Consider the following 26571-nt stretch of genomic DNA (forward strand, 5'->3'; position numbering starts at 1 on the left):
CCACAAATCGATCCTGGTGTGCAAAACCCTGCCTGCTGACACTGAGTTGTTAGGAGGAGGTTGTTGAGTTGTCAGGAACAGTCTGAGTTCGTTCATATGTATATGCCCTCCTGTGAATTTCCACTCAGGTTCTTCCACTGCCATGAGCTGTGGCAGCTGGCCTTCCAAAAAGAGATCTGGAAATGGGAGTTTCAGTGCTACAGATCAGGATAGAAGGAACAAGCTGTGGTTATCACCCGGCTGCTGCACTGCAGGTCTGTATTGCCTTGAGTGTAACTCTTGTATCTGCAATGTCTCCTGAGTCATCAGCTCCTTGATGAGATGGTGGCTACCGTCCTCGTGCAGTTCCATTTCCTCGCTGTTAATTGGTTCAAACACGATTTCCCCAGGGACATGGGCAGCTGTAGCATCAGCCAGTAATCCACTAATTCCTTCAAAGGCGCCGGAGTTCCTGGAGTGCGAACCTACAACTACCTTTGGAAAGAGCCGCACCTCTTCACCACCTACCAGATCCATGTTATGCTGTGATCAAAGCTGTGCTCAGAGCAAATTCCAGCGTGGTTCCGTTGGTTGGCTGCAGCTCACACCATGCATTTGATTCTCAAGCTGTCACTATCTAAACTAAAACAAAAAGCCTTTGGAAATGATTTTTTTCCTCCAGGTGGGAAGGCCTTGATATCTCCCTGAAGTCATCAGCACAAGCACGTCTTGAGAGTCCAAACGTTTCACCCTTTGTGAGAGGACAGGCAGACTATAACACCCAAGTCCTCAAGAGTCCAGGGCTGAGCTGCTGCTTTAAGGGGGAGGGAAGGGGCGGGTTCAGCGTGTCGCAGCGCGGAGGGCGGAGCGGAGCGGTGCCGGCAGCAGCAGCAGGTAGGAGCGGGCCCTGAGGCGCATGGCGGGGCGGTACAAGGGGTGCTGCCCTCCGGCAGATGGGGCCGGTGTAGCGCTGCCTTCCAGAAGGAAGGCGTTCATTAATTACGTTCGGTAATTACGTGGGCTCTGCGGAATTGCGTTCTGAAAAACATCGTCACGGGTGTTTATTTGCAATAAGAATACAAATGATTTAAAGGTTTAACTAAATCGACCTAAACAGCAAGTATTGTGGGAGTTTAGTTCACAGCTTCATGCTTTAGGAAGCCATCAAGCAATAATTAGACTGCATAGAGAAGCCCCATCCCTGGAGGCATCAGGGCCAGGCTGGATGGGGCCCTGGGCAGCCTGAGCTGCTGGGTGCAGCCCTGGCCTCCACTGTGATGGAGGTTGACTTTCTTCTGAACCTGGGAGCAACTTCTGCACCGTAGGACCATCTGACCATTTAAAATGCAGTCTGAGGTGCAAAAAATCCAAGTAATCTGATTAAAATTGGTTCTTGAGCTGGTTTTTTTATTCTGGAGCTGGAAGTCTGACTGTTCTGAGGGAGAAAGAGGAAAGCCCGCTGAGGAAATCCTTTCATTGCTTGCCTTTGATGTAAAAACATCATTTTCATATAAGATCACATGTTTGATAAAGGTAAAAAGTAGTGGTATCTCCCCAAAACCATACTGATAATCTTTGCTGTGTCCATTGGTCAGTAATTCCAGAGCCCTGCTACCAAAACTAATGATGCTGTGGTAGAACCGTAAATGGAAGCAGCTTGCTCTGTTACCATGTTTCCCTCTGACCTCACAGGCTCCTCAGAGCAAAGCACAAGTTCTTAATGGCACAGCAGCACCTGGGCCTCCCTAAAGCCTTACCAGTACATGATCCTGAAGCTACAGGAACATCACTTAAGTAGCATTGTTTTCCTTTCAGGAGTCATAACCCATCACTATGAAAAGCAGCACGCTTTGAGCTTGCTTCAAGCTACCTGCCTCATCAGCTGTCCCCGACCAGCTGTGCTCTGCCTTTGGGGACATGGCCTTCAGCAGCTGGAAGCGGCTGCTGCTGTCGGGCAGAGCCTGCAGGAGGGGAGGCCCTGCTCTGCAATGGAAGCGCTTCTGCCACTGGAATGCTGGCAAGTCGCTGGACCCTGAGGTGAGAGCATTTTTGGAAGAGAACACAGAGGTGACCAGCAGTGGGCACCTGACACCAGAGATCCGGCTGCGCCTCCTCACTCCTCGCTGCAGGTTCTGGAGGGAAAAGCCTGACCTTTGGCCATATGGGGACCCGTTCTGGGCGATATACTGGCCAGGAGGCCAAGCCCTGTCCAGGTATGCATCACTGAAGCCAGTAAGTTCAGTCTACTGCTGGCCAGGATATCAGACCTGACTCTGGCTGTAGTGGTTTACAATGATATGTATTTGTCTTGTTATAAGAGCACACAGTCCAGGCTCCTCTCTGCTTATGCAGGACAGAAGCAATCTCCTCTGGTTGGCAGTGATTTTTTTGCACGTGATGCATGTAGAGTAACTTATAGCTCTTACAGTGACATCTCTTGTCTTCTGTGAAGATGTGTGTTGACAACAGGGCCAAATCTGGATCTGTGAAAGAGCTGTGCTGTCACCATCGAAACCCAGCAAGGTGTTTAATTCTATTGCTCAGTGTCACTCCACACAGGATTGCTGTTTTATGGTGACTGTGTGTGTGGTGGTTGTAGGACACAGCCAGGAGTGTGGATATGTGTCATGTCAACTAAGAAAAACAGGTTTGTGCTGATGTGCCTGGGAATGTTGGTTGGCCTCCTGCAATCCCTTCCTTTAGATTGTCAGCAGCCTTATTATCAGGCCTTACTGTGTCTGTCGTCCAATCCCATCAGAAGCCCCGTTCTCATTTTCACCACCTACTATCAAAATGCATCTGCTATTCCTGATTCCCAGGAACTGCTGTGTGTGAGCTGTCTGGTAGTGCTCCTTGTGATGAAATGCAGGATGAGAGGCAAGGGATGGCAGCTCCTCTGTGTCCCAAGTTCCTCATCAGGATATTGTGTGTCTTCACTCCTGGTCCTGATGTTCTTGCTGTCATCTCTCAGTATCTGCGACGTTTCAGTCTGAGGGTAGGTGGTCTTGTTCTCCCAACTTGGGATCCTGGCTGTCTGCACACAGATGTGTTGGGATCCAGGTTCTTGATCTTTCTGTATCAGCAGAGGCAAATAAGGATCTATATAGAAGCTGCGTATTTGGAATAAGTGTCCTTTAACATCTCATGCTTTGTAATGTGTATGACGAGAATTCTTTCTGCAGCACAATGCATAACCAAGGAACTTGCACATCTGGTTTATTGCTCCGGCAGTTTTTTCTTTTAAATGCAGGTACATTTTGGACAATCCATGTGTAGTCAAAGGACGATCTGTTTTAGATCTTGGAAGTGGATGCGGAGCAACAGCAATAGCTGCTGTGATGAGTGGTGCATCTCAAGTCCTTGCTAACGACATTGACCCCAGTAAGTCCTTCTTTTCCTACCTCCGTGCAAAGACCTTTATTGTCTCTACAGTATATTGAACACTTTTCCCTGATTCACTTGGCAGAATCTGTTGCCAGGTAGTTTTAAGAATGCTAAAAAGATGGTTTATGTGTACCAGTACAAGGTTACACAGACATAATTGAGTCCTCTGTGCCTGTGTGGGGGCCTTTGGTGGCTGCTTGGTGAGGTGTCCCCCTACTCACTGCATCCATGTTTGGACACAGGCTTTCCCAGCACACCTGGTCTCTAATGAATGATTGGTCTCTGATTTGGACTTGTGCCCCTAATTCAAGGATGTTGCTCTTATTATAGAAGTCTTGTGGACAGGGAGGATATTTCTCATAGATAAGCAGTATGTCTGGAAGCTATAAGCGGAACTAGAACTTGGAATAAGCACCTTACTAGGCCAAAATGGCAAATAATTAGTTCTGAGACATCACAGCTGGCAAGTTGATTTCTGTAGGCCCATAGTATTTTCCTGCAGTTTCATATGTTAGGGCCTAGATTTTATCCTTCCTTTTTTCCCCAGGATTTGTTCTGTTATGGTTGCCCAGAGAAGCTGTGGGTGCCCCATCTCTGGGACACTCAGGGCCAGCTTGGATGGGATCCTCAGCAGTCTGGACTGTTGGGTGGCAGCCCTGCCCACAACGGGAAGTTGGAACTAGAAGATCCCATCAAACCTGAGCCATTTAATGATTCTATTTGATTCCGGGGATTTTTTCCCCTTATATGACTTGTGAAAATAGTTTATTCTTAATTTGATTACTCAGTGATTAAGGAGGAAGTATAACAATAGATTAAGATGCGCTAGATTTTAACTCACAGTTAAAGTTGTGGGAGTCTCTAGATAAGCAAAAATACTTGTGATGAAAGTAAAAGATGGAACTTTCGTCAAAAGAAATTTGCAGGAGGGCTGTACGGTAGAATCCTAAAACAGCTTCCATTTTACTATGTGACTTTTTTTCAGTTGCAGGAATGGCAATGATTTTGAACTGCAAACTGAACCATGTTACTCCCTTTCCCATCACCATTAAGAATATCATTAATTCAGAGGCTGGCAACTGGGACCTCATCGTTCTAGGAGATATGTTTTATGATGAACAACTTGCTGATGGGCTTCATCACTGGCTGAGGAAATGCATCAGGACACATCAAACTGAAGTGCTGATTGGTGACCCTGGCAGGCATCAGTTTTTAAGCCACAGCATTCACAATCAGTTGCGTAAAGTTATAGAATATTCCCTTCCCGAGTACACCAGGCAAGAAAACAACGGATTAACATCAAGTATTGTCTGGAGCTATCAGCCCTCAAACAGCCTAGAAAGCTGCTAAAAGTGGCTCTCTAATGAACTTCGTCTCACTTGGCTGTTTTCTGAGAGTATGAAATGAAAATGGGAATTGAACATGGAACTCAACTGTTGATATCGAGTACTGTTCCTTCACTGTACTTATTATTTCAGTCATGTTCATCGAGGCTTTGGCTCCATTCGAGGTAAAACTACATGCAAACTTTATTCAGCAAGGCATGCTGAAGTGCAAATCATTACCACTTTGGAGTCTGCATGCTTGATGTTCCAATCTGTGTTAATCTCACTCTTTGACACCATAGTGAAACATGTCAGATATCCAGTATTCCGCTGTGGGGGGATAGGAGGAGGGTGGCTGAAAGATTTCTGTGCTGCTTTCACACACTTCTGCAGCTTATTTACAGAGAGTTGTAAAGATGAAGAATGTAAAGATGCAGACTGTTGTGTTATACTTAATTCCAAGTGCCTTACTTTTTTGTTTCGGTCGCTAATCTCCTCTGAATGTCCAAGTAACTAATTTGAGGCTCCCCCTAAAATAATAAAAACATAATGCTGCTCTACCTTGAAGCTGTCAAGAATGATTATTTAAGGAGTTGCAGATGAATCTAAAACATGCTGCTTGTGCTGTAGCCAAAGTAAAAGTTTTTCATGACTTGACAGCCATAGGGTAACAATTCTTCAGAGAGAACACTAACTTAAGCACATCTATATTCTTTAACACTATAGTTGATTGTGATGGGAAATGGAATCACGGACAGGCTGAGGCTGGAAGGGACCTCTGGAGGTCACTGGGTCAGACCTGCTCAGTAGGGACGCCCAAAGCAGTGTGCTCAGAGGACTGTGTCCAGGCAGCTTCTAGACATCTTCAGGGAGGAGATTCCACAACCTCTCTGTCAGCCTGTGGCAGCGCTCTGTTACCTGAACAGTAAAGAAGCGTCTCCTGATGTTCAGATGTAACCTCAAAACAAAGCAAATAGTAACTATCACATTTTGCACTTAGGTACAAAATAAGCAGCGGTAGGGAGCTAAACACCAAAGAAGGGAACATAATGCACTACAACATAAACTACCCAAATCCCACACGACGTGTCAGAACCCTGTAAGCATGAAAAAGTGTGTGGCACTCAAAGACTGCTTACAAAGTGGGAAGTTTATGAACACTCGTGCAAATATGACATTCATACGTCACAAAACGTATCTTAACACGTTTTCAGAAATACCCAAACACAAGACTCACTGGCTTTAATATTCAAAGCAGTACACAAATATTCTGCAGCGCTCACCTAAGAATCTACGACAGTAACATACAAGCACAATACTGAATATGAACAGGTAAGTGAATACACGATGTCCATCTCCAGCTTCACTCCTGCACTATTAAACTACCTATTGAAAATGCCTGCAACTCACCTGAATCAAAAACTATTCCAGTAGAACAATGCAGTAACAAACCTATGAAAGAGCAGCGTTAAGCTCTGGGAGTGAAGGATGTACTGAGACTCAAAATGTCAACCTAAGAATGCAGCATTACTCATCACATCATTGTACTGTTTTTTATTAAGCACTAAGCGAGGCACAGCACTAAGTTACACATTTAGAAGAGACTGCAGAAGAACACTGTAAATCTGCATGCATATTTGGGGACAGGGTAAGCTGCATTTGCCTTTAATGTGACAAATCCAGAGTCATGTTAGCAAAGGGCTAGCAATATATGTGTCCTTTGCTGCTACAGGCCTCAGTGGCCTTCTACCTTAAGTTGCTTTAAGTATTTCCATTTACAATTTTCTTTTTGAATGTAGCACTTGAGAGATTTGGTCAGAGAAAGCCCTGAGTAAACTGGCTGAGCTCTGAGCCAGCCCTGATTTGGGCAAGCAGCTCCTGGGGCCCCTTCCCACTTCAGGTAGCTAATGATTTCAACCTCTTTTTGTGGCACCTTTCCTGAAACCAGACACAGCAATGACTTAATGCAAAAAGACTTCGAGATTTATGTTCCCAAGCTTTAAAATTATGCTTTCAGTTACACATGAACAAGTTTTCTAAATGGACTTGCTCCTCCATAAGCCATATAATCAAGAGAGGAGCAGAGATTGTTGTCAGATACTGTAATATCCTTTAACAGTACTGGATGCAATGAATTATTTTCCATGCTGTTTGACCTGTACTTTAAATAGGTCAGACTCTTTTATTTCTACGACATTTAAAATCATCATGGGCTACCAACAAGCATTAAATTATAGAATAAACACTTCTTACTGTTGCTGCCCAGGGAGGTTGTAGATGCCCCATCCTTGGAGGTGTTCAAGGCCAGGTTGGACGGGGCCCTGGGCAACCTGATCTAGTAAATGTGTATGTTTGGTGGCCCTGCCAGGCAGGGGGGTTGGAACTACATGATCCTTGAGGTCCCTTCCAACCCAGGTCATTCTGTGATTCTTACTGTTGCCTAAACTTGGGCATTTTTGAGTCATCAGATCCATGTACGACCTGCCCAGCTAAATTCTGCTACTTCCACAGTGTGCTGTCTGCTCTCTGCACTGCTGGAGTTACTAATGTTTTTAAACATTTAATGCAGAAGTCATACAGGTCTCACTCTAAGTTCTACTGCTTCAACAAAACCAGCGAGCATGCCTTGTAATCACAATGAAACCATAGTTCTGTCCCATAATCAGTTCTACACTTGTAACTTTTTAAGATGACTACAATCAAACAGTACATACACAGACATTTTAACCTTCCAGAGGCCACTGGAGGTGTAATAAACCACATACACCAGAACTCAAACTCTGTTGAACTCTACTGTCTTGAGAGTCATGTACTGATGCTAAATGCAGACTTACTTCACTCTCAGCTACGCTTACAGAGACCAACGCTGTGTTCTCTCCAATGGTTTTGCAAGAGGAAAAAGGCAGAGCAAATGAGTATCATATATAAGATTATTTCATCAGTCAACAGCACAATTCTGAGATTTGTTAAACACTACAATCATTCCAAAGATCTTCCGTGTTTACATACTCAGACTGTACCTCTGGATGTGTAAGACTGGTGGTAAATAAAGACAGAAACCTGTAACATCAATAACATCAAAACAAAAGTACGTAGTTTTTCCTCCAGGCAAAGCAAAAGTTCCTAGTGAAAGGAGACTTACTACATAAAATATATTTGCACTGCTGTTGATGATGCTTCCACTTACCAGTTCTGTCTATAGCCTCTGTCGGTGTCCCAGTGTTGCATAATTGTTACGACTATGCACACATTTGATACTTTTAGCTACAATTATCCTCTCAGATTAAAAACTCAGAGCAGGGACTTGGTAAAACCGGGTCCCTGCAGGTAGCTAAGACGCTAAAAAAGGCTTAATAATGGCCAAATCTGATTGTTCAAGGAGGCTGAGAGATGACAGTGTAATGCTGACTGCAATTTAACTTTCCTTTTAATGAATCAGGATCAGTGCTGCAAAGACAAACAGGGCTCTAAGCAGAGACTCAGACGCCCATTCAAGGACTGGAAAGGCAATGGAGACCTCTGGTGGGGAGAAGGAGAGAAGCAATCTGCAGGTACCGAAGTCACCAGCTCTCTGTTAGGGGTGCTCTCCCAGCTGTAAACTTCACACTCATACATATGCAGACAAAAAAAAATAGTCAGTAAACGGTCCATGTCACTTGCTTGATTTTGTTTGAGACGATGAGCTGCTCTAAAACATCTCGTGAACGATCTACGAAAGAAAAAGAGGAAGATACCGTTATTCCTTCAGAAAAACATACAGGCATTTAGAAATCAGGTTAACAAAGTCAAGTAATTTTATCTGCATTTATGTTCCACTTTTTAATGCATGTGGAAAACAAGCACCTATGGAAAGGACACAGATCTCCACTGTTCTAACATCTTGTCCTGAGCTGTACTCACAAGAAAGTACTTTACTCTCCCTGTCAGACCAAAGTTCTATTTTAAAAATAACTTCATAACTTTAACAACATCATAGCTTTATTTTTTTTTAATAGAAACTCAGTCATAAAGGGAAACAAAACCCAAAATGCAAGAATTAAGGCCACTTTTGGCCTTAATAAAACCCTTCCCATGCTGTTAGGCACTTTATGTTCTTTCGCATGAGCAAATTTTTCTGAATTCAATGAAAATAGTTCATTTCCTCCAAAAAAATTCACCCCATCAAGCTCCAAAGAAGACTGAAACTGGTCCACACCGGTACCATTACACCTATTCAGAACTGGTTCCTATGGCAAATGTAATTCTACCTCTGAAGCATATTTATTGCTGAGTAACACTGATTACCTCATTTCTTTCTGTCTTTGTGGGATTTTGTTCTGGGCTGCTTTCATAAGACAGTAAAAAAAAATCTCGTTTCATATAGAATATTTATTAATCTATGGAGACTGTTGTCAGATAAGCAAGAATGGGAAAAACTGTAATGTGTTTAGAAAACCATGGAATAGCATGACTTGACCCACCTGTCATCAATGGGCATCCATGAAACAGAACAATGTGTATCTTTGGACAACAAGTGAGGACAGCTTCCACAGCAACATCAGTCAGATTAACACAGCGCTCCATATGGATCTCCTGTGTTAAGAAAACAGTAATAATAATATATATTAAACAAAAAGCCAACCAGAGCACCCTCAGTCATGGAGGTAGGTCTCCTCCACAGCAGGAGTCTCTACAACCTCTCTGTTCCAGTGCTCCGTCACCCTTACTGTAAGGAAGTTTTTCTACATGTTAGCATGGAATCTCCTATGCTCCAGTTTTAAGCCATTGCCCCTTGCCCTATTGCTGCACCCCACCGAGAAGCACCTGGCCTCATCCATTTGCCTCCCACTGCTCTTTAGATATTTATCAGATCCCCTCTCAGCCTTCTTTTCCCCAGGCTGAACAGACCCAGGTTACTCAGCCTTTCCTAATATGAGAGATGCTCCAGGCCCTGAACCATCAATGCACATACATTTACGCTGTGTATGCACTGTTGGAGTGTCTTTTGCTTCCTGTAGAAGATAACTCATTCTTATTTCAATATAATATTTTCTGGACAGAACTACAGTTAATAAAGGTGGATTCAGACATTTGTAATAATGCGGTGAGCATGCACCGAGGTTAAAAACAAAAACGGCAAACTGAAAAACAAAGCCAAAACTCTTCATCTCTACCAGCTGGTTAAGCACAAGAAACAAAAAAACCAACAACAAAGGACTGAATAAGGGAAAGATCATTCTCTTTGTTTCATGGATGGGAAGGAGAGAGAGAATGGTTTTCTCCAGCCATTATAGTAGTAGATTCTGGTCCCCTTATTCTTTGCCAGACTCCAGATCCAAACTCATCCTCTTTCTTCCCGGCAGTTTTCCTCTATTTGGCTTTGACAGGTTACTATCAACTATTTAACTGTTGCTCCTGTTAAAAATAGAATCTGGGAATATATTCTTCAGGTACCCCAACAAAGCACTGTTTTATTGTGGAGTCTCTTTCCAAACGATGAGCTCCAAGGATCTTAGAAGAGCACATAAAAGGGACCTTTTGCAATAAATGTCATCTTGAACAGAATAACAACACAGAAAACAAGAACTGTATTCACTGACACAAGATATACCAGAGCTGATGTATGTGTATATGTTCTTAGTTCATTATAACGAGTAAGTGAAGTATGGAATCTGAATGCCTCCTGAAGTAAAAGGATTTATAGATCTCGCTGCTTGCTAGTGTGATTACTTTAAGACACTACTTGTTTCACCATGTGCCTGATGCTGGACCACCGCTGCCTACAAATTGGCACTTGACTTTCATGACATGAAGCAGACATATGAGGACACAGACAAGGAAGAGAGACTGAAGAAGAGACTGTAACAAACAATGCCACATTTCCATTTCTTTTAATCACTGCTTGTAAACCAAACCTAAACTTTTCTACTTCTGTACACTGATAGAACACAAGTTTTGTTTTTGAATTATGTCATTCCACATGAAGATATGAAATCTCGCTTTACTAAAACTGGCAACAAAAACCCACCTCAACACAAAAGCATTTAAATGCATGGTTTTTAAGAAAATTAAAAGCACAGGAACATGCTACTAAACACAGCACAACAAAGAAACAAAATCCACACTACGACTCAGTCTATTTCTTTCTATAATTAATTTGTTATTAGGCTTGATAGTTTACCTTTAAATTCTTGGAACACATTCCATTCACTAGTGCTATAACACCATCATCTGTTACCTAGAAAAAAAAACAAACACTGTTATTAACACACTGGATTAAAGCTCAGTTTTTCACACATGACTATTTGAGAAAGACTTTGTATATTGATTTATAGTCTCCATATAGTCACTTAATACCTCTAACATGAACATAACTTCTTCCAAACCAGGTTTGCAGAGAAAACTATCCAAGTATATTCCCCCCCCCCCCCCATCTATTAAATACTTGTATCATATTGCATATGAGATTCAGCCTAGCTGTGGAACTGCTGTTTCTTTGGCTTCATTGGCTCATTTAACAGTGGGTGCACTACTACGGTCAGGGTACAGCACTTTTAATTTATAAGCCATAAAGCACTTCTGCTCTATATGAACTGATTTTCCTGCTGTTTTCATGACTGCTGAAAATGTTCCCTGCTGGAAATGTTCATGAAGGAAGTACCTTGGATAGGGAGAAAAAAAAAGGAAAGAAGTGTAATCACAGCAGCCTTTTATCTGCAGTCCTACTTTTACTCATGTAGAAGCAAACCAGCTAATTAGCACAAAATTCCCTCAGTCTTTCAGCACTCATCACACACTTGCACTGAAGGGTTTCATCAGATTGGCTATTGAAAACCACAGAACAATGATTAACTGCAAGAGAAAAAGAGAGACAGAAAGGACTTTGCTCAGAAAGGCAAGTAAGAAGAATTGAAACGCTCGCTTCTGGGAACTAAATCCATCAAAATTCCTCCTCATTTGCACCTGGCTTTGTATTACTGCAGCCACTAAACACACATAGTGAGACTCAGCCAAATCTGACAGACACCACAAGCTCTCTTTCATTTTAAAGATTTGAGTGCTTCCATTGCACTAATTGTTGTCTTGGCTACTGGCCACCTATTGCAAGTTGACCGTACAGAACTGAAGTAGAAAGGATCAAATCAGAGCAAATGAAGAATTAACAACTCGGTGTGAAAGTACACAAAGGGAAAGGGCGATACAAATGGCAGTGCCTACCTCAGCAAGTTATCAAGATGATGGCACAGTTAGTTTCTCAAGGCACCCAGACCAGGAGACAAAGGGCAGTAAACAAATACATTCTAATAAATCCTTTATGTGGGACAAAAACAGGGATTAATCACTGTGATTTCCTAAAGGGTCTAAGATGGCACAGCTAAAACCAGTGTATGGTCACCAACTTAAGAACAAACCAAATTAAGATTTGATAGCTGTGCCTCCTCTCCATGTCATCAAATGAAACCTGGACCAGATTTTCTGGCTGGTGCCTTAACAACTGCACAAAACATCTGAACTCTGTCTTTATGATTGTAAATATATTAAGCACAAAACCAGCTTTTATTTAAACAAAAGCCTCCTCTCTTCCCTATAAAAGCTTGCTCTAAGTATTGCTTTATTACAGCAGCAGTGTTACAGTATTGTTTTGTACTCCCCTGAGTATATATGTGCACTGTCTGTAACACTACATCTGCCAGTTCTCATCAAGAAATATACCCTCATATTAAAGATTAACCATCTATGGTTAATATCAAGCCACAGATACATTGGGCTTTTGGTATAGATCAGTCAGCAGTATATGTAGCAAAGGCTTAAGTTACTCAGGTAATTAAACATAGAAACAACCCAATCCTATTCTACATGAGAAGCAACTGGACATGCAGAGTAGCTAACCAGCAACACTCCTGCTCTTGCCAACACATTTTGCAGAGAACTAAACTGCTCTGCACAGAAGTTGGCACAGCCCATTCCGAAAGATTCTTCCTACAATTATTTGCCATATACCGAATCATTGGAGATTACAGAGGAAACATACTACTTAATCTGTGTAGGGCCTGGGACTCTAAAGCCTGTGTTCCAACCTGTTAACATTACTGGGATTCAGGACAGACTAAAAGTAGTGCAGTAGGCACAGAGTTTATGTATAAAACCTAACTCCTCAGAATGATAATGTAAGCATAGCGACACCTAAGCATAAGTAGTTTTCTTACACAGCTCTGTGCCTGTGTAGCAGAGCTTTTTCAGGCCGAGTGATAGGGAAAATGTTAAAGTTCTCAACCAATATGCTACTCATGTATCCCCTGTATAGCCCTGAACCATGACCCATGTAGGGGGGTTAGTCTATTGTGAGATTATAAACAGTAGAGTTAGACAATAATAGTGCTGACATTGTTACTTAGTAGTTAATAAGTTGATAAAATGTATAGTTTAACCATGAGACAGATGGAACAGACCGGTCTAGCTCGGATAGCTCGGATGAAAGGATAAGTTCAAAAGAGGAATAACACGTGAAGCATGAAGTCTGGCACAAGGTAAGGACCTAAGATGAAACACAGCGTTTTGGAATAGAAGAACTGAAGATATGTTAATTAGTCTCGAGAATGGATAACATAAGTGATGTAATGTTTTCCTGATCATATAAATACAGGACCTTTGTAAAGCTTGAATGTCATTCACTAGGAGTGACCCAAGCTCTGTATGTTTATTGCACTGAGATTGTTAATACAATCAACCCTGGATTACCCACGAGTTTGAGTCTCGACTTGGTTCCTTTCTGCAACACCAAGCTTCCATTTATACATGCTGTGTATGCAGGGGATGCAAAGCTGCACCTTCTTCTTACTCATTTCTTCCCTTTGTTTTGCCCACTCTGTTTCTTGTTACTTCTATCAGCCTTTATGTCTTCCACTTATTGCATTTCACCTCTCCACAGTCACCACACAAGATTATTTCTAAAAGTGGTGATACCACTCTGAGCCATTTGCCCCTTTGCAGCCTACCTTACATCTGTCTCCTTGTTCCTGCAGCAGGCCGTATGCCTTTCTTTGCCCACTCATCCATTTCCAAATTTCTCACTGTTTTACCCTTTCATGCACACTTGCCACCTTCCCTTCATTATTATTCTGGCACTCAAACATAAGAACATGGTTGGGTCTTGCAGTCTCTACAGGCATGACCCACTAACAGTTTTTCTCCTTTACTCTGCTGATGTGTAACTGGCAGTGTCACAGAGAAAGACGTTAAGACTGTTTAATTGACGCTTACTATGTTTCAACTGACTTTAGGCAAACGAAATTCAGAATCCTACTGATTTATCGCCATATGACTGACAGTCAGGAAGGAACATAAGGTGTTCAAACATGTAGTTGAATAACTCCTCAAGAGGAATTCATCTCAACTATAACACATACTGGGAAAATGACTGTAAGAGGCAGACTGTGTTCTTGCAGTATAAGTTTCTAGTATTTTCTGTATGTAGTGTAGGCCCTTACCAAACCTACAAGCTTCCTGTGAAACAGTTGTATATGTTATTGATTCATAAAGAAAGCGGATGAATAGAGTGAAGTTGAGAACGGACTATTGACTTGGGTAGGATTGAGACAGCATAAGACAAGGATAATATGCAGGATGTAGAGAGCCAAGCACAGGACAGTACGGGATGAGCCAAGCACAGAACAGAACAGATATGCTAACTTGGAAATATTGCCCTCCTATCAAAGTACAAAGCAGAACGGATGTGATAACTTGGAAATATTGGAGATATTTCAAGGTACAAAGCATACTTAAAGACAACAGTTTGGTAACAGTCTTTATATGGAGAAGTGTCATTGCAACAGCATCGGGAAGACTGTGAGCCTGAGACACTCAACTACTGGGCACCAGGAGAGATATTACCTGTGTCGGGTCCAGGGTATAGAACAGAATCAATTTTACTGACTAGGTGTGCACCCATTATTGTAACAATGAATAAACTTTGCTGCTATCACGAAGACATTGGCCTGACTAGAAATCTTTAATTTCAAGTGTGTTTCTCACATTACCTATTTCATGGACAGGAAGAGAAAAGATAGGAAAGGGAACTGAAAATCATGAAATAAGCTCGAAGAAACAGAGTTCAATGATAGTAATAAAAATTACCACAGAAAAGAATAAAATGACTTTTGATGCTCTACTTCAGGAAAAGCTTCAAGGAGGAGAACAGCACCTAAAATACAAACCTGCCCCATGTTTTCCATATCTGATGGTTCACTATGAATGTTCTGTGTAGGACTCACGCTGAGCATAAAGTAATCACTCACCACCACAGTCAACTGAACGTGACACTTCATTATCTCAAAAATTCCTTTCATCCCCTTCATTATCTAACCGTAATGATAAAGCCTGTTCTAGTAGGGTTGTTGTAACCAATTTTCTTCTTATTATGCTAAATAGTAACTGCTGCTAAATCCCCTTATCTGTTCTTTCCTACATTTTTCATGCCATTCTTTCCCCATTGACTCAATAAAATAACTCTGATAAAGCCATTCAGAAAACACAATCACTCTTGAACTAGAACTAATTAAGGACGCTTTGCTCACATTATGGGCATATATAGTTCAACATTACATAGTATTACTATTCAGGTTGGTTTGTCTTACATGAAAGAGCATACTAACATGTGCAAGGTTGTACTTTCTTTTAATGAAGTAATTTACAACTTGAAGAAAATGATTATACTAAATAAAGACATTGAAGTCTCCAACAGCGTGTGGTTTAATAAATGTATCTTTAGTCCTCAACGCATGCTGTAATGCAAAATGTGTATTTTGCTGATTGCCGGGATATAAAAACATGTTTCTTTTCCTTAAGAAGGAATTGTGGTGATAATGAGATATAGCATTCAGATAATGAAATATAGCATTCAGCTGACTGTAGTGGCGAGTGATTATGTTCAGTGTGAGTCCTCTTCCTTAAAAAGAGAAAAGTGTAAATGAACCATGGGCCTAAACCTTATTAGGAACTGATCTAAATAGATATTGTTTATCACGTTTAGAAAAGACTATCACACCAATCTAAAATAAATGACTAAATAAACAAACAGAAGTCAATTAACCTATTGTCGTCATAGTTACCTGAGTAGATGAGAAGTCCACACTGTGAAGGAATTTACAGTTTTCTCCCAGTGCCTGCAGAGATGCATCCATGATGCCTGAGCAGCTGCCCAAGTTGAGTATTTGTAAGAACCGGCAATTGAGCGCAAGAGCAAGAACTCCACTGTCACTTATATTGCAGCACCTTTTAAAAGATGCTTCACGCAAATAAGGGCAGGATAAGGCCAGGGCTATGACACCTGTCAAAGAAACACAGTAATTAAAAATACATATATAATCAGTCATATTAACATAATCACCCCACTGAAACCTTTGTGCTGTCCTCTCGTGGTCACTGACTGCTCAACTTTCGTTACATGCCATGTCAGCAAGACACTGTGCATGAAAATCATTTTGTGGTCGTTTTGTTTTGAGAATTGAAGGATAAGCAAAATAAATTGACATCACCTAACAAGAGCGGAGACCTGAAAAGCAATACTGCTCAAGAATGCCAGAGCTGATAAAGAGTTCTAAATGCTGAATTCCCTTCTGTAATGCATAGGGGATACCTGAGGGATGTTATCTGCATGAGACATCATATTATTTCACTCATTAAGTGAGTAGGAAAAAAAAAAAAAAGAACAAACAGAACAAACAACGACTTGGGATGCCACGGGAAATGGTGTCGTAGGTGCATCATAGTTCTGGTGTAACAATGTCTGTTCATACAAACTGAAGTATTTCAGTCATTTGGTCAATATGGTTACACAAACAATAGGTTCAATCTGATTAATGGAAAAATGCAACCACACCTTCAAGTGAGAGAAAAGACAGAGGGTGAGAAAAAGTCGAGTTAATGAACATAATGCTGTGCTGGAAAACACGCATGTGAAACTTGCTGAAACAGAAGATGGAGCTGCATCCTGCAACAGTGAGGATGGTGGTAGAGAGAGCTGCACCAGAGGAGAAAGGAAACGGGGATAGGTGATAGGCTGCGATTAGAGAAACTGAGGAAGAAGGGTAATTTTAAAGATAATACAGAGTGATCAGGATAGATATTTAGATATTTTTGAATATTTTGTGAAATATTTTTGCTGGTCTATATGTGCTGGAAGTCCTTGCTAAAAAGTACCAACAACCAGAGCAGATCCAGACAATAGTGTGATAAGTTAGGGTTTTAAATGCAGATCTAGGAAGAAAACAGCTCCAATAGGAGGGTCAAGCTGAGATAAAACTACAAAATCTTGACTGGGAGAACTCACAGCCAACTGTACTATGCTGGTGGTGAGCAGAAAGAAGCAGTAACTCAGGGAAATTGCAGCAATATCTTGCTCACTCCTGAAGGAACACATATGTTTGAACAGTAGGGAATATTCATCAGAAAAACGGTCTTACTTAAACAGTCTGCCCAAGTAATGGGTGAGAAGGAATGACCAAAAACAAACACCAAAGCCTCCCTGTACTGCAGAATGATTGCAGTCATTTACTCCAGTCCTCTCCACTTTCACACCAGGCTTTCATATATCCATGCAATAACTTCAGGTACACAAAGGTTTGGTACTGCATACACGATTATCAGTGGACAGGAAGACAAAAAAAAAAAAAAGGTAAGTCCAATTAAGAACAATACTTGGCACTCCAGTTAGTAAGAAGACTGTGCTTAATAGTAGAGGATTGAAGTGTTTAAGTCAAGGAGCAATAAGATCAGGGCTGCTCTGTGAGTGCAAGTCACGAGCAATGCTTAGATACAACACAGCGCAGTGCCCTCACCACAAACCCATCAGTGAGTTAGTAAAAGGCAACGTTTCTTTAAACTGCTTGTGTGTCTGTACATAATAGAGATGAATGAATAAGAACTACTTCAACTTAAAAGCTTTGCAACTCTAATTCTCAGTATATAAGGAACTCAGCTTGTGAGTAATAGTTTGCAAAGTTGAATGGACTAGGAACATGTTGTTGTTAACTTACAAAAAGCAAGGTAGTCAGAAATCTCTACCCAAATAGAGAAAAAATTGACACAAAGACCTCTGTGTTCAGCTGTTACCTTAAGAAACGTACTAGGTATCAGTGGACAGATGAAGGCATGGAGGGAAGACCATCATAAATTGTCCCAGCAATCAAAGAGCACAACAACGCAGGAACATTAAGAATGAGTAAATAAAATCAACTAAAAGCATTTCACTAAATATGTAAGTAAAGATAAGCCTATCAACATGCAGTGCTAAGAAAATACAGAGAAGGCTGATCTGAATTAAGGTATGTAGTAACTCCAAATATTTAGCCTCAAATTTCAGTATGGATGAACTAATGATGGAGCAAAGAAATAAGCATAATGAAAAGACAGAACAAAGTCTGTGGGAAATAAAACTTAGCAACCTTAATTCTTACAAGCTGATAGCTCCCAACACAGCTTGAGACTGGAAGTTAAGAATAACACTTCAGAACTTAGTGTCTCAAGTAAGTTCAGTCTTTCAAGTAAGGGGAAATGCTACAAACTTGTTTACTAAAGAATAAAATGAAGTGAAAAATATCGTCAAGTGAACCACAGAATTATCAGAACACCAGCATATCAGTAACCTGATAGCTCTCTTTCATAACATAATCATTGTCCCAGGCCTTTAATTTACACCTCTGAAGTTACTTTAATTAGTATTGGTGTGGCACTGGGGACTTTTTAAAGCAAGAGTTACCCTAAGTATCTTTGCAATTTACACCAATCTAAAAGAGAAATAAAACAGAAACAAGATCCCAGTTGTCTATACACAGATAACATACCTTCTGAGGTGATTCCCAATCTGTTTTCTTTGCAAGAGTTTAAGTTTATTTTCTTCAATTGCTTGCAGTTATAAAGCTGCAATAATGCATTATCTGAAATATCACATTCTCGGAGGTCTAGAGACTCTACAGCAGGGTGCAATACCTGTAATGAAAACCTGCTATGTCATAGAACTGCATATTTTAATCCATAACACTAGTAATGTTAGACACCACATAGAACTTTTAAAAATACCCACTAGAGGATGGAATCATCAGTCCTGGCAATTTAAATCCATAAAGAAAACATGTTACGTTTGCCACAGCAGTTCACCTGCTACAGTACAAATGTTCCGCTTCTGTGATAAATCTGGAGTAGGAGCACATTAACACTACTGTTTCAACAGTGGATGCTGCAGTTGTTAACACCCGTGTGTCAGTGTATTTACCAAAGGTAACATTGTCAGACTTACTAGAAATTGGACGGCAGAAAGCTGAAGCGTAAATAATGATTATAAACAAACCTTTATCTCTTAAGCAGATTTGAGACTCGAAAAATATTTTCCCCTAGAGTGTTTTTCTCACCCACACACATACAGAGGTACCAAATCCTCATTAAATAGGCTTTTACATCCCACGAGACCACAGGTCTTCCTTTTCCCCAATGTGCATTTATGAAACTTAGACCCAAAGTGATGGAAGGCCTCAGATTGTAGTAATAACCACATACCTTACCTTTCATTTCACTTTTGGGGACACTCATCACTTTTTACTAAATACTATTTGCAGTCCTCCTCTTCCCTGTCCTAGTGTCACTGTGTGTTCTGACCAATAGGCAAATGTTAGATCATTACCTTACACTAACCTCTTCAGCCTGTCACTCCCTCTCTTAACTCACAAAGAACACGGAACACCGTTCTTATGTTATGCAAATACACGATGCTAAAATCTTTACTAATGAAATCAAGCAAGCCTTCTGAAAAGAAGAACTTCTAGCAGATTATAACTGCAACCTTCTTCCATATATCTTTATGGTAAAACTGAGCCACAATAAGAAATTTAGTATTATACATGTCATGGAAAGCTGCTCTGAGCAAAAAGCAGAGAAAGAAAAAAAAAGATGGTAAAACAAGTCTGGGCAAGAACAGGATGGTAAGATGAAGTTAAAACCATAAACAAAATGCTGGACAAGAGCAAGGAACAAACAGGCATAAAAACAAATGAATCATCACAGCCTGGAAATATCCAAGAGAATAGAGAGAAATCCAAGAGAATGACAGAAAAGAGCAAGAGGAAAGCAGAAGCAAAGACAGAAAATTCCTTACCCATATGGAATCCATATGGAAGAATGAGATTTTGCAAATGCTCAGAGCATAAAGTATTTGCTTATGCATGGTGCAGGCAAGGAACAATAAGTTAAACTACTTAAGGTGGTTTTGCTGTGCTGAACAAGAAGCCCATGTGCAAGATGAAAGAACGCGAATGCTGAAGAGTACAGAGAAACGGTATAAATTCAGAATCATAAAGGTGGTTTAGCATTTGAAGAGAAGTGCAAATGAAATAAAAGTAAACCCAGAAACTTAGGAAAGAAAGTGGAGATAAATCATACTCAAGGAAAGTGATTATAGGAAACTGCAGGAACAGATAAAGGAAACACATGAGAAAAATAACCAAAATGAAATATTCAAGTAAAAAAATAGGTCCAAGAAAAGGCAGTGACCAACTGCTGGAGAAAGACAAAGACAGACGAGATTTTGCCAAGAGTCAGAGGAAAAACTATAATTCAACTCCCCAGTTTCTTCCCAGACTAAAGATACCTTAATGTCTTTGAGTATTTTACATACAGCCACACAGTTCTAATTACGTGTCCCTCATGATTACTGAGTGAAAACAGCCAAAATCAAATTGTGTCAACACAAACTCATCCAAATAAGATAAAGAACACTTGAGAGCTTATTATTTTTTACAATAAAAAATGATGCATGCTGAAGAGAAAAAGGTTTGTTTGAAGGTTTTCCCACAGTACTTCTAATTCTGCCTCCACACTTAGTTTCACAGCCTTGGCTCTGTGAAACTGATACTGTGTCTCTTGGGAGCTGCAGGTCAAAACAGCTACTAACAGGGAGTCACTCATCTCCCGCCTTACCATGGTCAGCCTTTAGCTCTTCTCAATTCTCACGCTTCCCTTTGAAGCCAAACAAGTTAATAGTGGATAGATACCAAAGCAGATGTGCTGCTCAATTTACAGCTAAAGAACAGTCATTCACTGATGAGCAAAAGCAATTAGAGAATTTGAACCATCACTTTCTGGCTTTAACACAATCATATTTCAAAGAACGAAAATGAATCTTAATATCAAGAGTGTCACAGAAACTTAGCAAGTTCCTCAAATCTTTTAACAAATTTGCAGTGACTTCTTGAAGCACACTACAGTCTCTAACATAACTTAGTTTAAGACAGCCTAGCTTGCAGTACTGAAAAGAGATTATGTTTGTCAGCTGATTAAAGCTTATTACTACAAATATATTATTTTTAATTCATGACTATTAGCATTACAAAGTGTAGTGAAAAGAACAAAGAAAAAGTGACGATATGGACAGCCTAAGCAGCCCTGAATTTATCTGTTGTCTCACATAAGGAGTTACAGCTTAGTTCATCCTCGTGGTTTAACTACCACAGATAGACAGAACTGCTCTTTATGAGTTCTTACCTCACTGATGTTAGAATCTGTTATTTGCCCTTGAATACTCATTAATTTAATTAGTTTATCCTTAATGTTAGGTGGCAACGTCTTGATATCTGCAGTGTATCTGGCAAGGTTCTTTGACAAATACTGAACGCACCTGAAATATAGGAAAGTTATATGGTCAAAAAAGGCATTACATATTAGAAACAGAACCATCAAGCCCACTTTTGCATCCAGCTGTGCTGCCTCTTTGGGTCCAGAACACTGTAAGGCATTCAAATAGTCTTAATAGCAATAGTTCTTTTGGAAACTCAGCAGCCCTGGGCTGAGAAGTAAGGTTCCCACAGGAACAACTGGCTGAAATCCTATCGCAATCAGAAACACTGGTTGTTTTGAGACATTCTTTTTACCAGCAATGGGTAGGCCTCCTCCTTCCCTCTCATTCTTCAAAACATTCATCAACGTGAATAAAACAGCCTGATGATCCTGCACATCAAGCTAAAGATTCTGAACTAATAATAACACCAATGTGTACGATTCCACCCACATTTTCTCTACGTGCTGCGATCCTGGGTACCTCTTGTATCTGAGAGACAAAACTGTTTCTCTGTTCAGAGCAACCTCTTCCCTTTGCCAGCTACTAAAATACTTACATAAGGCTTCTATCAGGAGACAGCACTCTGCTAAGACACTGTACACTAATCTCAAAGAAACATAGGGCTCAAGTATTTGTGTGAACCAGGAAGCATCCCCACCTTTGCAACTTTGGGTTGTTAAAATCACAGGCTTGCTGAAACACCAGAAGCAACTTCTGGAAATGCCTTCTAAGCACATTGAACAGACTGACCTTCGGATTATCAGCACTCAGTGGCACACTTAGAGACAGCCAGTCCTTAAAGAAGCAATTTTCTTTGTCTCTGAAGGGAGAGGTTATGATGAAAAATTAAGTCCCTGGGTAAAAGAGGATGATTTAGCAGGAATCTAACCCATATCCAGAGACAGAAGGCAACGCTTTGTCTTCCAGGAAATTGCAAGACTTTAAAAAGCATTACACTAGAGCAAAACCCAAACTGGGAAAGGATACCACCCCACCATGCCCCGTTAACTAACATGAGCACTTGAAGGCAGTGGAGCGCCCTGAACTGAAAGTTCTATTGTCTACCAACCATAACAAGATTCCCTATCTTCATAGATCTTGATAAATAATTATTTTTTACAAGCAATCCAGCTTAAGTCAAGGTACAGCATATGCTAAATCACACCACGATGTGAAATAGAAAAGCAGAACAGATGTTAGAACTTGGGTACATCAGAAGAACCAGAAGAAAGGATGCTAAAACAGACAAGCAACTAAATTACATACATCTTTCTGCATTCTTAAGGATTAGGTAACTTACATTCACAGCAAGACCACGCAATGGAACTTCATTCTGAAACTGAAGCTCTATTTCAGTGCTCAGTTTTCATACATGCAGACACAGCCATCTGCAAACATTCTGATACCTCCCTTAAGGCCTCAGCTTTCAAACACACTGTCAGGCTGATGGAAGCACTGACCTGCAATGGGCTGCCCACCTGTTATTGCTGTCTATGAGCAACACAGGGAACGATCAAAACTAAGTAATTCCTAACAGCACGAGCAGAACAGAGCTTTACAATGTGGTGACGGATCTTAATTAGAACACCTTAAAATGTGCTGTTTGGCTTTTGTTGCTCTAAGAGCCTCATTTTTGACTGCACAAACTGTGTTGGTTTTGAGTACGTGTCTGGGCATTAACAAATGGTCTTAAAACACCTGCCAGGGCTCTGAGAGCCTTGGCACAACTAAAGCTGTTACCTGCCCCAGCTGCCTCCATCTCTCTGCTAAATGCCTCCTTGGCAGGCCCTGGAACTCCTATGCAGTCAGACTGCAACCAAGCATAATACGTAAAACAGCCAGTTTTGGCTTACCTCAACATGCCAGCCTTCAAACTGCATCAGCTGCGTAAATGAGTCATTTCTCACCTTGGGAATAGGTGAGAATAGGTCAGAAAACAGAAACTAATACAGGATGTAAAATATAACTTGAGCAAAAAAAACTCTAAACACAAACAGTTTCTAAACATTTCTTACATGATGCTCTCATGCAAAAGAGAAGTGAGCTCCAGAGTGTTAAATGCTCTTTTGGGGCAGGGGCAAAGGGCAATGTGCAGAAAGCAGCAGCAGAAACACCCATAGAAATGCACGTACAGATTGAAAGATCTTAAAAACGACACCCTTATTAAAGGAGTGCCACACAGACGCAGATTTGTTCCAATTTTCATCTTCTGCTGCAATTCTGCTAGTTAAACACCAGGCCTGGGGCTCAGCCTAAATAACAAGCTTAAAGCACAGATGGCCATCACATCATTAGAGTGAGATACAAAACAGTACACTAAAATAATACACATCTGGGGGGTTTAAAATGTAATTGTTAGTCTCAAGTATTAATCCTACTGGTATAGTGGATAAGATTGCTGCAATATTATTAATAAAATAGCACTAAGAAGACTTAATATCCAATTGGAAGTAAAAAATGTCAAGAGTATCAAGCTCCACAATACATGTAAAGAGAAATGACTAGGCCTGATATACAGCTAACCATGAGAACACGAGCAGGCAGCTGAATCCATAATTTTAACAGATCAATCATGCACTAGAAGAAAAGAATGGCTACTGCTCAGGCTTTGCAAAAAGCAAGACTGAACCCTTGCAGTTGACTTCTACTTAGTTCAATATGAAGAGCATATTCATAAACAGCATAGAGAAATGGAAATCAACATGAGTTGTGACGAGTCTCTTAGTTACTTTTAACTGTTTCTTGCTGCTGAGTTTTAAAACTTGGGAGAAAAGCATATTAAGATCTCAGAAACACTAAACTGCTTGAGTTGGAAAGAGACCCTTAAAGGTCATCCAGTCCAAGTGCTCCTGCAAGGTACAGGGACACCCACAGATAGACCAGGTTGCCCAGAACCCTGTCCAGCCTGACCTTAGGAATTGCACCATTCTCAAAACCTGCCTGTTTTCAGAGGGCATCTACCATTTAATGCCTTAATAATTAATCATTTATTTATTCACTAGTACTGCATCTGCAGTGAAAAAAACCAAAACATTTACCAGCTATAACATGTGAGATGAATGAAGAAAGGTTAAGATGTCCTTGCAAAATAAGATAAGGCTGATGAATAAAGGCTGTGAAGAAGAACTTGTTAAACAAACTTATCTAGCAGGAGATGCTAGTTTAGCACCGACTTGTAAGTCTTGTTTGCTTGATGGGACAGAGGGATGGACTTTGTCAAGCAGGATACAAAGATGGATCTAGCTGGGCAAAACAACAAACTCTGCATCTAGATTACAAGGTATGTGTAACAAAAGAAACAAAGGGTGGTACCTACTGGGGGGGATGAGCATGTGGTAGGTGAACTGAGAATGCAAACCCCAAGTACTTTAGCCAATGGGAAAAGAGGGAGAGGAGGGTTCACTACAGAGTCAGGGGACAGGAGTGAACAAAAGAGCCTGTGAGCTCTGATTAGTAGAGAGCTCCTACCAGGAAATGCTCCCAGTGTTCTTCCCATTTATTCTTGTAAAGAAAGCTAAACCTCCTCTGACCCTTTTTGGGATAAAGCTAACAGAGCCAGCCTGGCGGAGCAGAAATCTTCCCAACGTGTGGCAATTACAATCTTACCTGCAGTGCTTTAAAAGAATAAGTCTAAAACGAACTGTACTGTTTGGCAGCTTTTTCACCTGTCAAACCAATGTTTTATCCCTACTGTCTCCACCTCCCTCATAAGCGCAAAGGACCATGACAACACGACAGAGCCGAAGCAAAACACCCTCCAGCAGATTCACTGGGAGCAGTAGCAACCACTGAACCTTCCCCACCACTCTGCTTGCAGACCCGTCAAAGGCCACACAGCTCCCAAACCTGGTCACCCATCTGCCGCCTGCCCTGCCCAACTTCCAGCTGACACACACCGCGACACAGACCCGAATCCTGCCAGCCCCGCTCCCCCAGCGGAGGGCAGCCGGCCCGCTCTGAAGGCAGCGCTCAGACCCGGCGCCGACCGCACCACAGAGAGGGGTCGGGTCGGGGTGGCACTCACAGGTCCAGGAGGAGCCGAGCTTCCCCGCTGGCGCCATCCCAAACACCGCTGAGGCGGCTCATAGCGACGGCGGGGCACAAGGAGCCACTCGAGCGCAACGGCTGGGGGGGAACGATGGCAAAATGGCGGCGGCTCCCTGAGGCATGAGCATGATGGGAGCTGTAGTCCCGCCGCAGTCCCGGGCTGCTCCGCCTCAGAGGGCCGCGGCCGTGACTGAAAGAGAGAGGGAACGCTGTTCTCACACAGAGAGAGACGGCAACTTTCTCCCTGCGTTTAACATTTAGCACAAAATATCTTCTCTAAGTGGAGTGTGGGAATTGCATTGAAAAAAATACATGTGCGTATAAAGGCTGATGACTATCGGCTGCATCAGCATTTTCTTAACCCTTACACTTAAGTGAGGGAACCAGTAAGTCCGCTGTTTCCCTGCCTAACCGAACCCAAGAGGATGGATACCTCATCGTCCTGGACCTCTGCAACACTGCAGATAGCATTTAAATTGGTGTCTGGGAGCTTCGCATGAGATGACACTGTTTTTGAGCAAGCAATAGAACGTCGTACCAAAGCGATATACCTCAGGCTTGACACAAGATAAGTTCTTGTCTGTGGTTAAAGGATGGAGTATATGCATTCCTGAGAGATAAGAGGAGACACTAGCTGGAGTGTTAACTTGTGTACTCTCCTCCCTTGGGGAGATGGCTGGGGGGGAGGGTGGGCTACCAAAGGTAAAGGCTGTAAGACATACAGAGCTGCATAAGAAGAAGCAAACAGATCTGGCAGACATGAGGCAGGAGATAATGGCTTGGAAACTGTTTGGTGGATTCCACCTCCTTAGAGAAACAAATAGAAATTGATTTTAACAACTGCTTACCTGAAGAATGTAAAAGTGGCAGCAAGGGAAGGACTCAGCATTGGAACTAGGAGGTATAAGGGCTCGCTGTTCTGACAGCAGGCACTCCTGCTCACAGGATGCCCACCACAGCAATCAGGATTTTTCCCACAGAAGCTCCAGTCTCTGAAAAATCATTTGAGGTATTTCTCACAATTATTTGCCCTCTCCCCCCCCCCCCCCCCCCCCCCTTTTTCTTTTTTGTCTAATAAGGTGCTTACTCCAAGTTCTAGTTCTGCTTATAGCTTCCAGATGAACTGCTTATCTATGATAAATATCCTTCCTGACCACAAGACTTTTATAATAAGAGCAATCTCCTTGAATTAGGGGCACAAGTCCAAAACAGAGACCAATCATTCATTAGAGACCGGGTGTGCTGGGAAAGCCT

At 41.5% G+C, this 26571-nt stretch overlaps 2 protein-coding genes across 10 annotated transcripts; one reads left to right on the forward strand and one right to left on the reverse strand.

The window, feature by feature from the left end:
- The first annotated feature begins 834 nt into the window (after window positions 1-834).
- On the forward strand, window positions 835-5248 carry ETFBKMT (electron transfer flavoprotein subunit beta lysine methyltransferase). 3 transcript variants are annotated; one of them, XM_015866183.2, is made up of 4 exons: window positions 835-987; window positions 1795-2192; window positions 3230-3360; window positions 4349-5248. In XM_015866183.2, exons 2-4 carry the CDS (start codon window positions 1897-1899, stop codon window positions 4711-4713), a joined length of 792 nt encoding a protein of 263 aa, XP_015721669.2. In that variant the 5' UTR covers window positions 835-987; window positions 1795-1896; the 3' UTR covers window positions 4714-5248. The 3 variants fall into 3 exon arrangements, with proteins under 3 accessions (XP_015721669.2, XP_015721660.2, XP_085397030.1); XM_015866174.3 differs by having other exon boundaries at window positions 835-873; XM_085540904.1 differs by having other exon boundaries at window positions 835-873; window positions 1795-2016.
- Window positions 5249-5820: 572 nt separating this feature from the next.
- On the reverse strand, window positions 5821-26306 carry AMN1 (antagonist of mitotic exit network 1 homolog). Of its 7 annotated transcripts, XM_085540896.1 has the most exons (9): window positions 25295-25421; window positions 23124-23177; window positions 22021-22090; window positions 21198-21330; window positions 18509-18653; window positions 15776-15993; window positions 10849-10905; window positions 9149-9260; window positions 5821-8397 (listed from the first exon to the last, which is right to left on the reverse strand). In XM_085540896.1, the coding sequence occupies exons 4-9, from the start codon at window positions 21237-21239 to the stop codon at window positions 8324-8326; spliced, it is 648 nt and encodes a 215-aa protein (XP_085397022.1). In that variant the 5' UTR covers window positions 21240-21330; window positions 22021-22090; window positions 23124-23177; window positions 25295-25421; the 3' UTR covers window positions 5821-8323. The 7 variants fall into 7 exon arrangements, with proteins under 7 accessions (XP_085397022.1, XP_015721638.2, XP_015721630.2 ...); XM_015866152.3 differs by lacking the exon at window positions 22021-22090; XM_015866144.3 differs by lacking the exons at window positions 22021-22090; window positions 23124-23177; window positions 25295-25421 and adding an exon at window positions 26166-26306.
- Window positions 26307-26571: the final 265 nt, after the last annotated feature.

Source organism: Coturnix japonica, chromosome 1 (genome assembly GCF_054131305.1).
Source record: "Coturnix japonica strain WE chromosome 1, WE-NBRP24, whole genome shotgun sequence".
Lineage (NCBI taxonomy): Eukaryota > Metazoa > Chordata > Aves > Galliformes > Phasianidae > Coturnix > Coturnix japonica.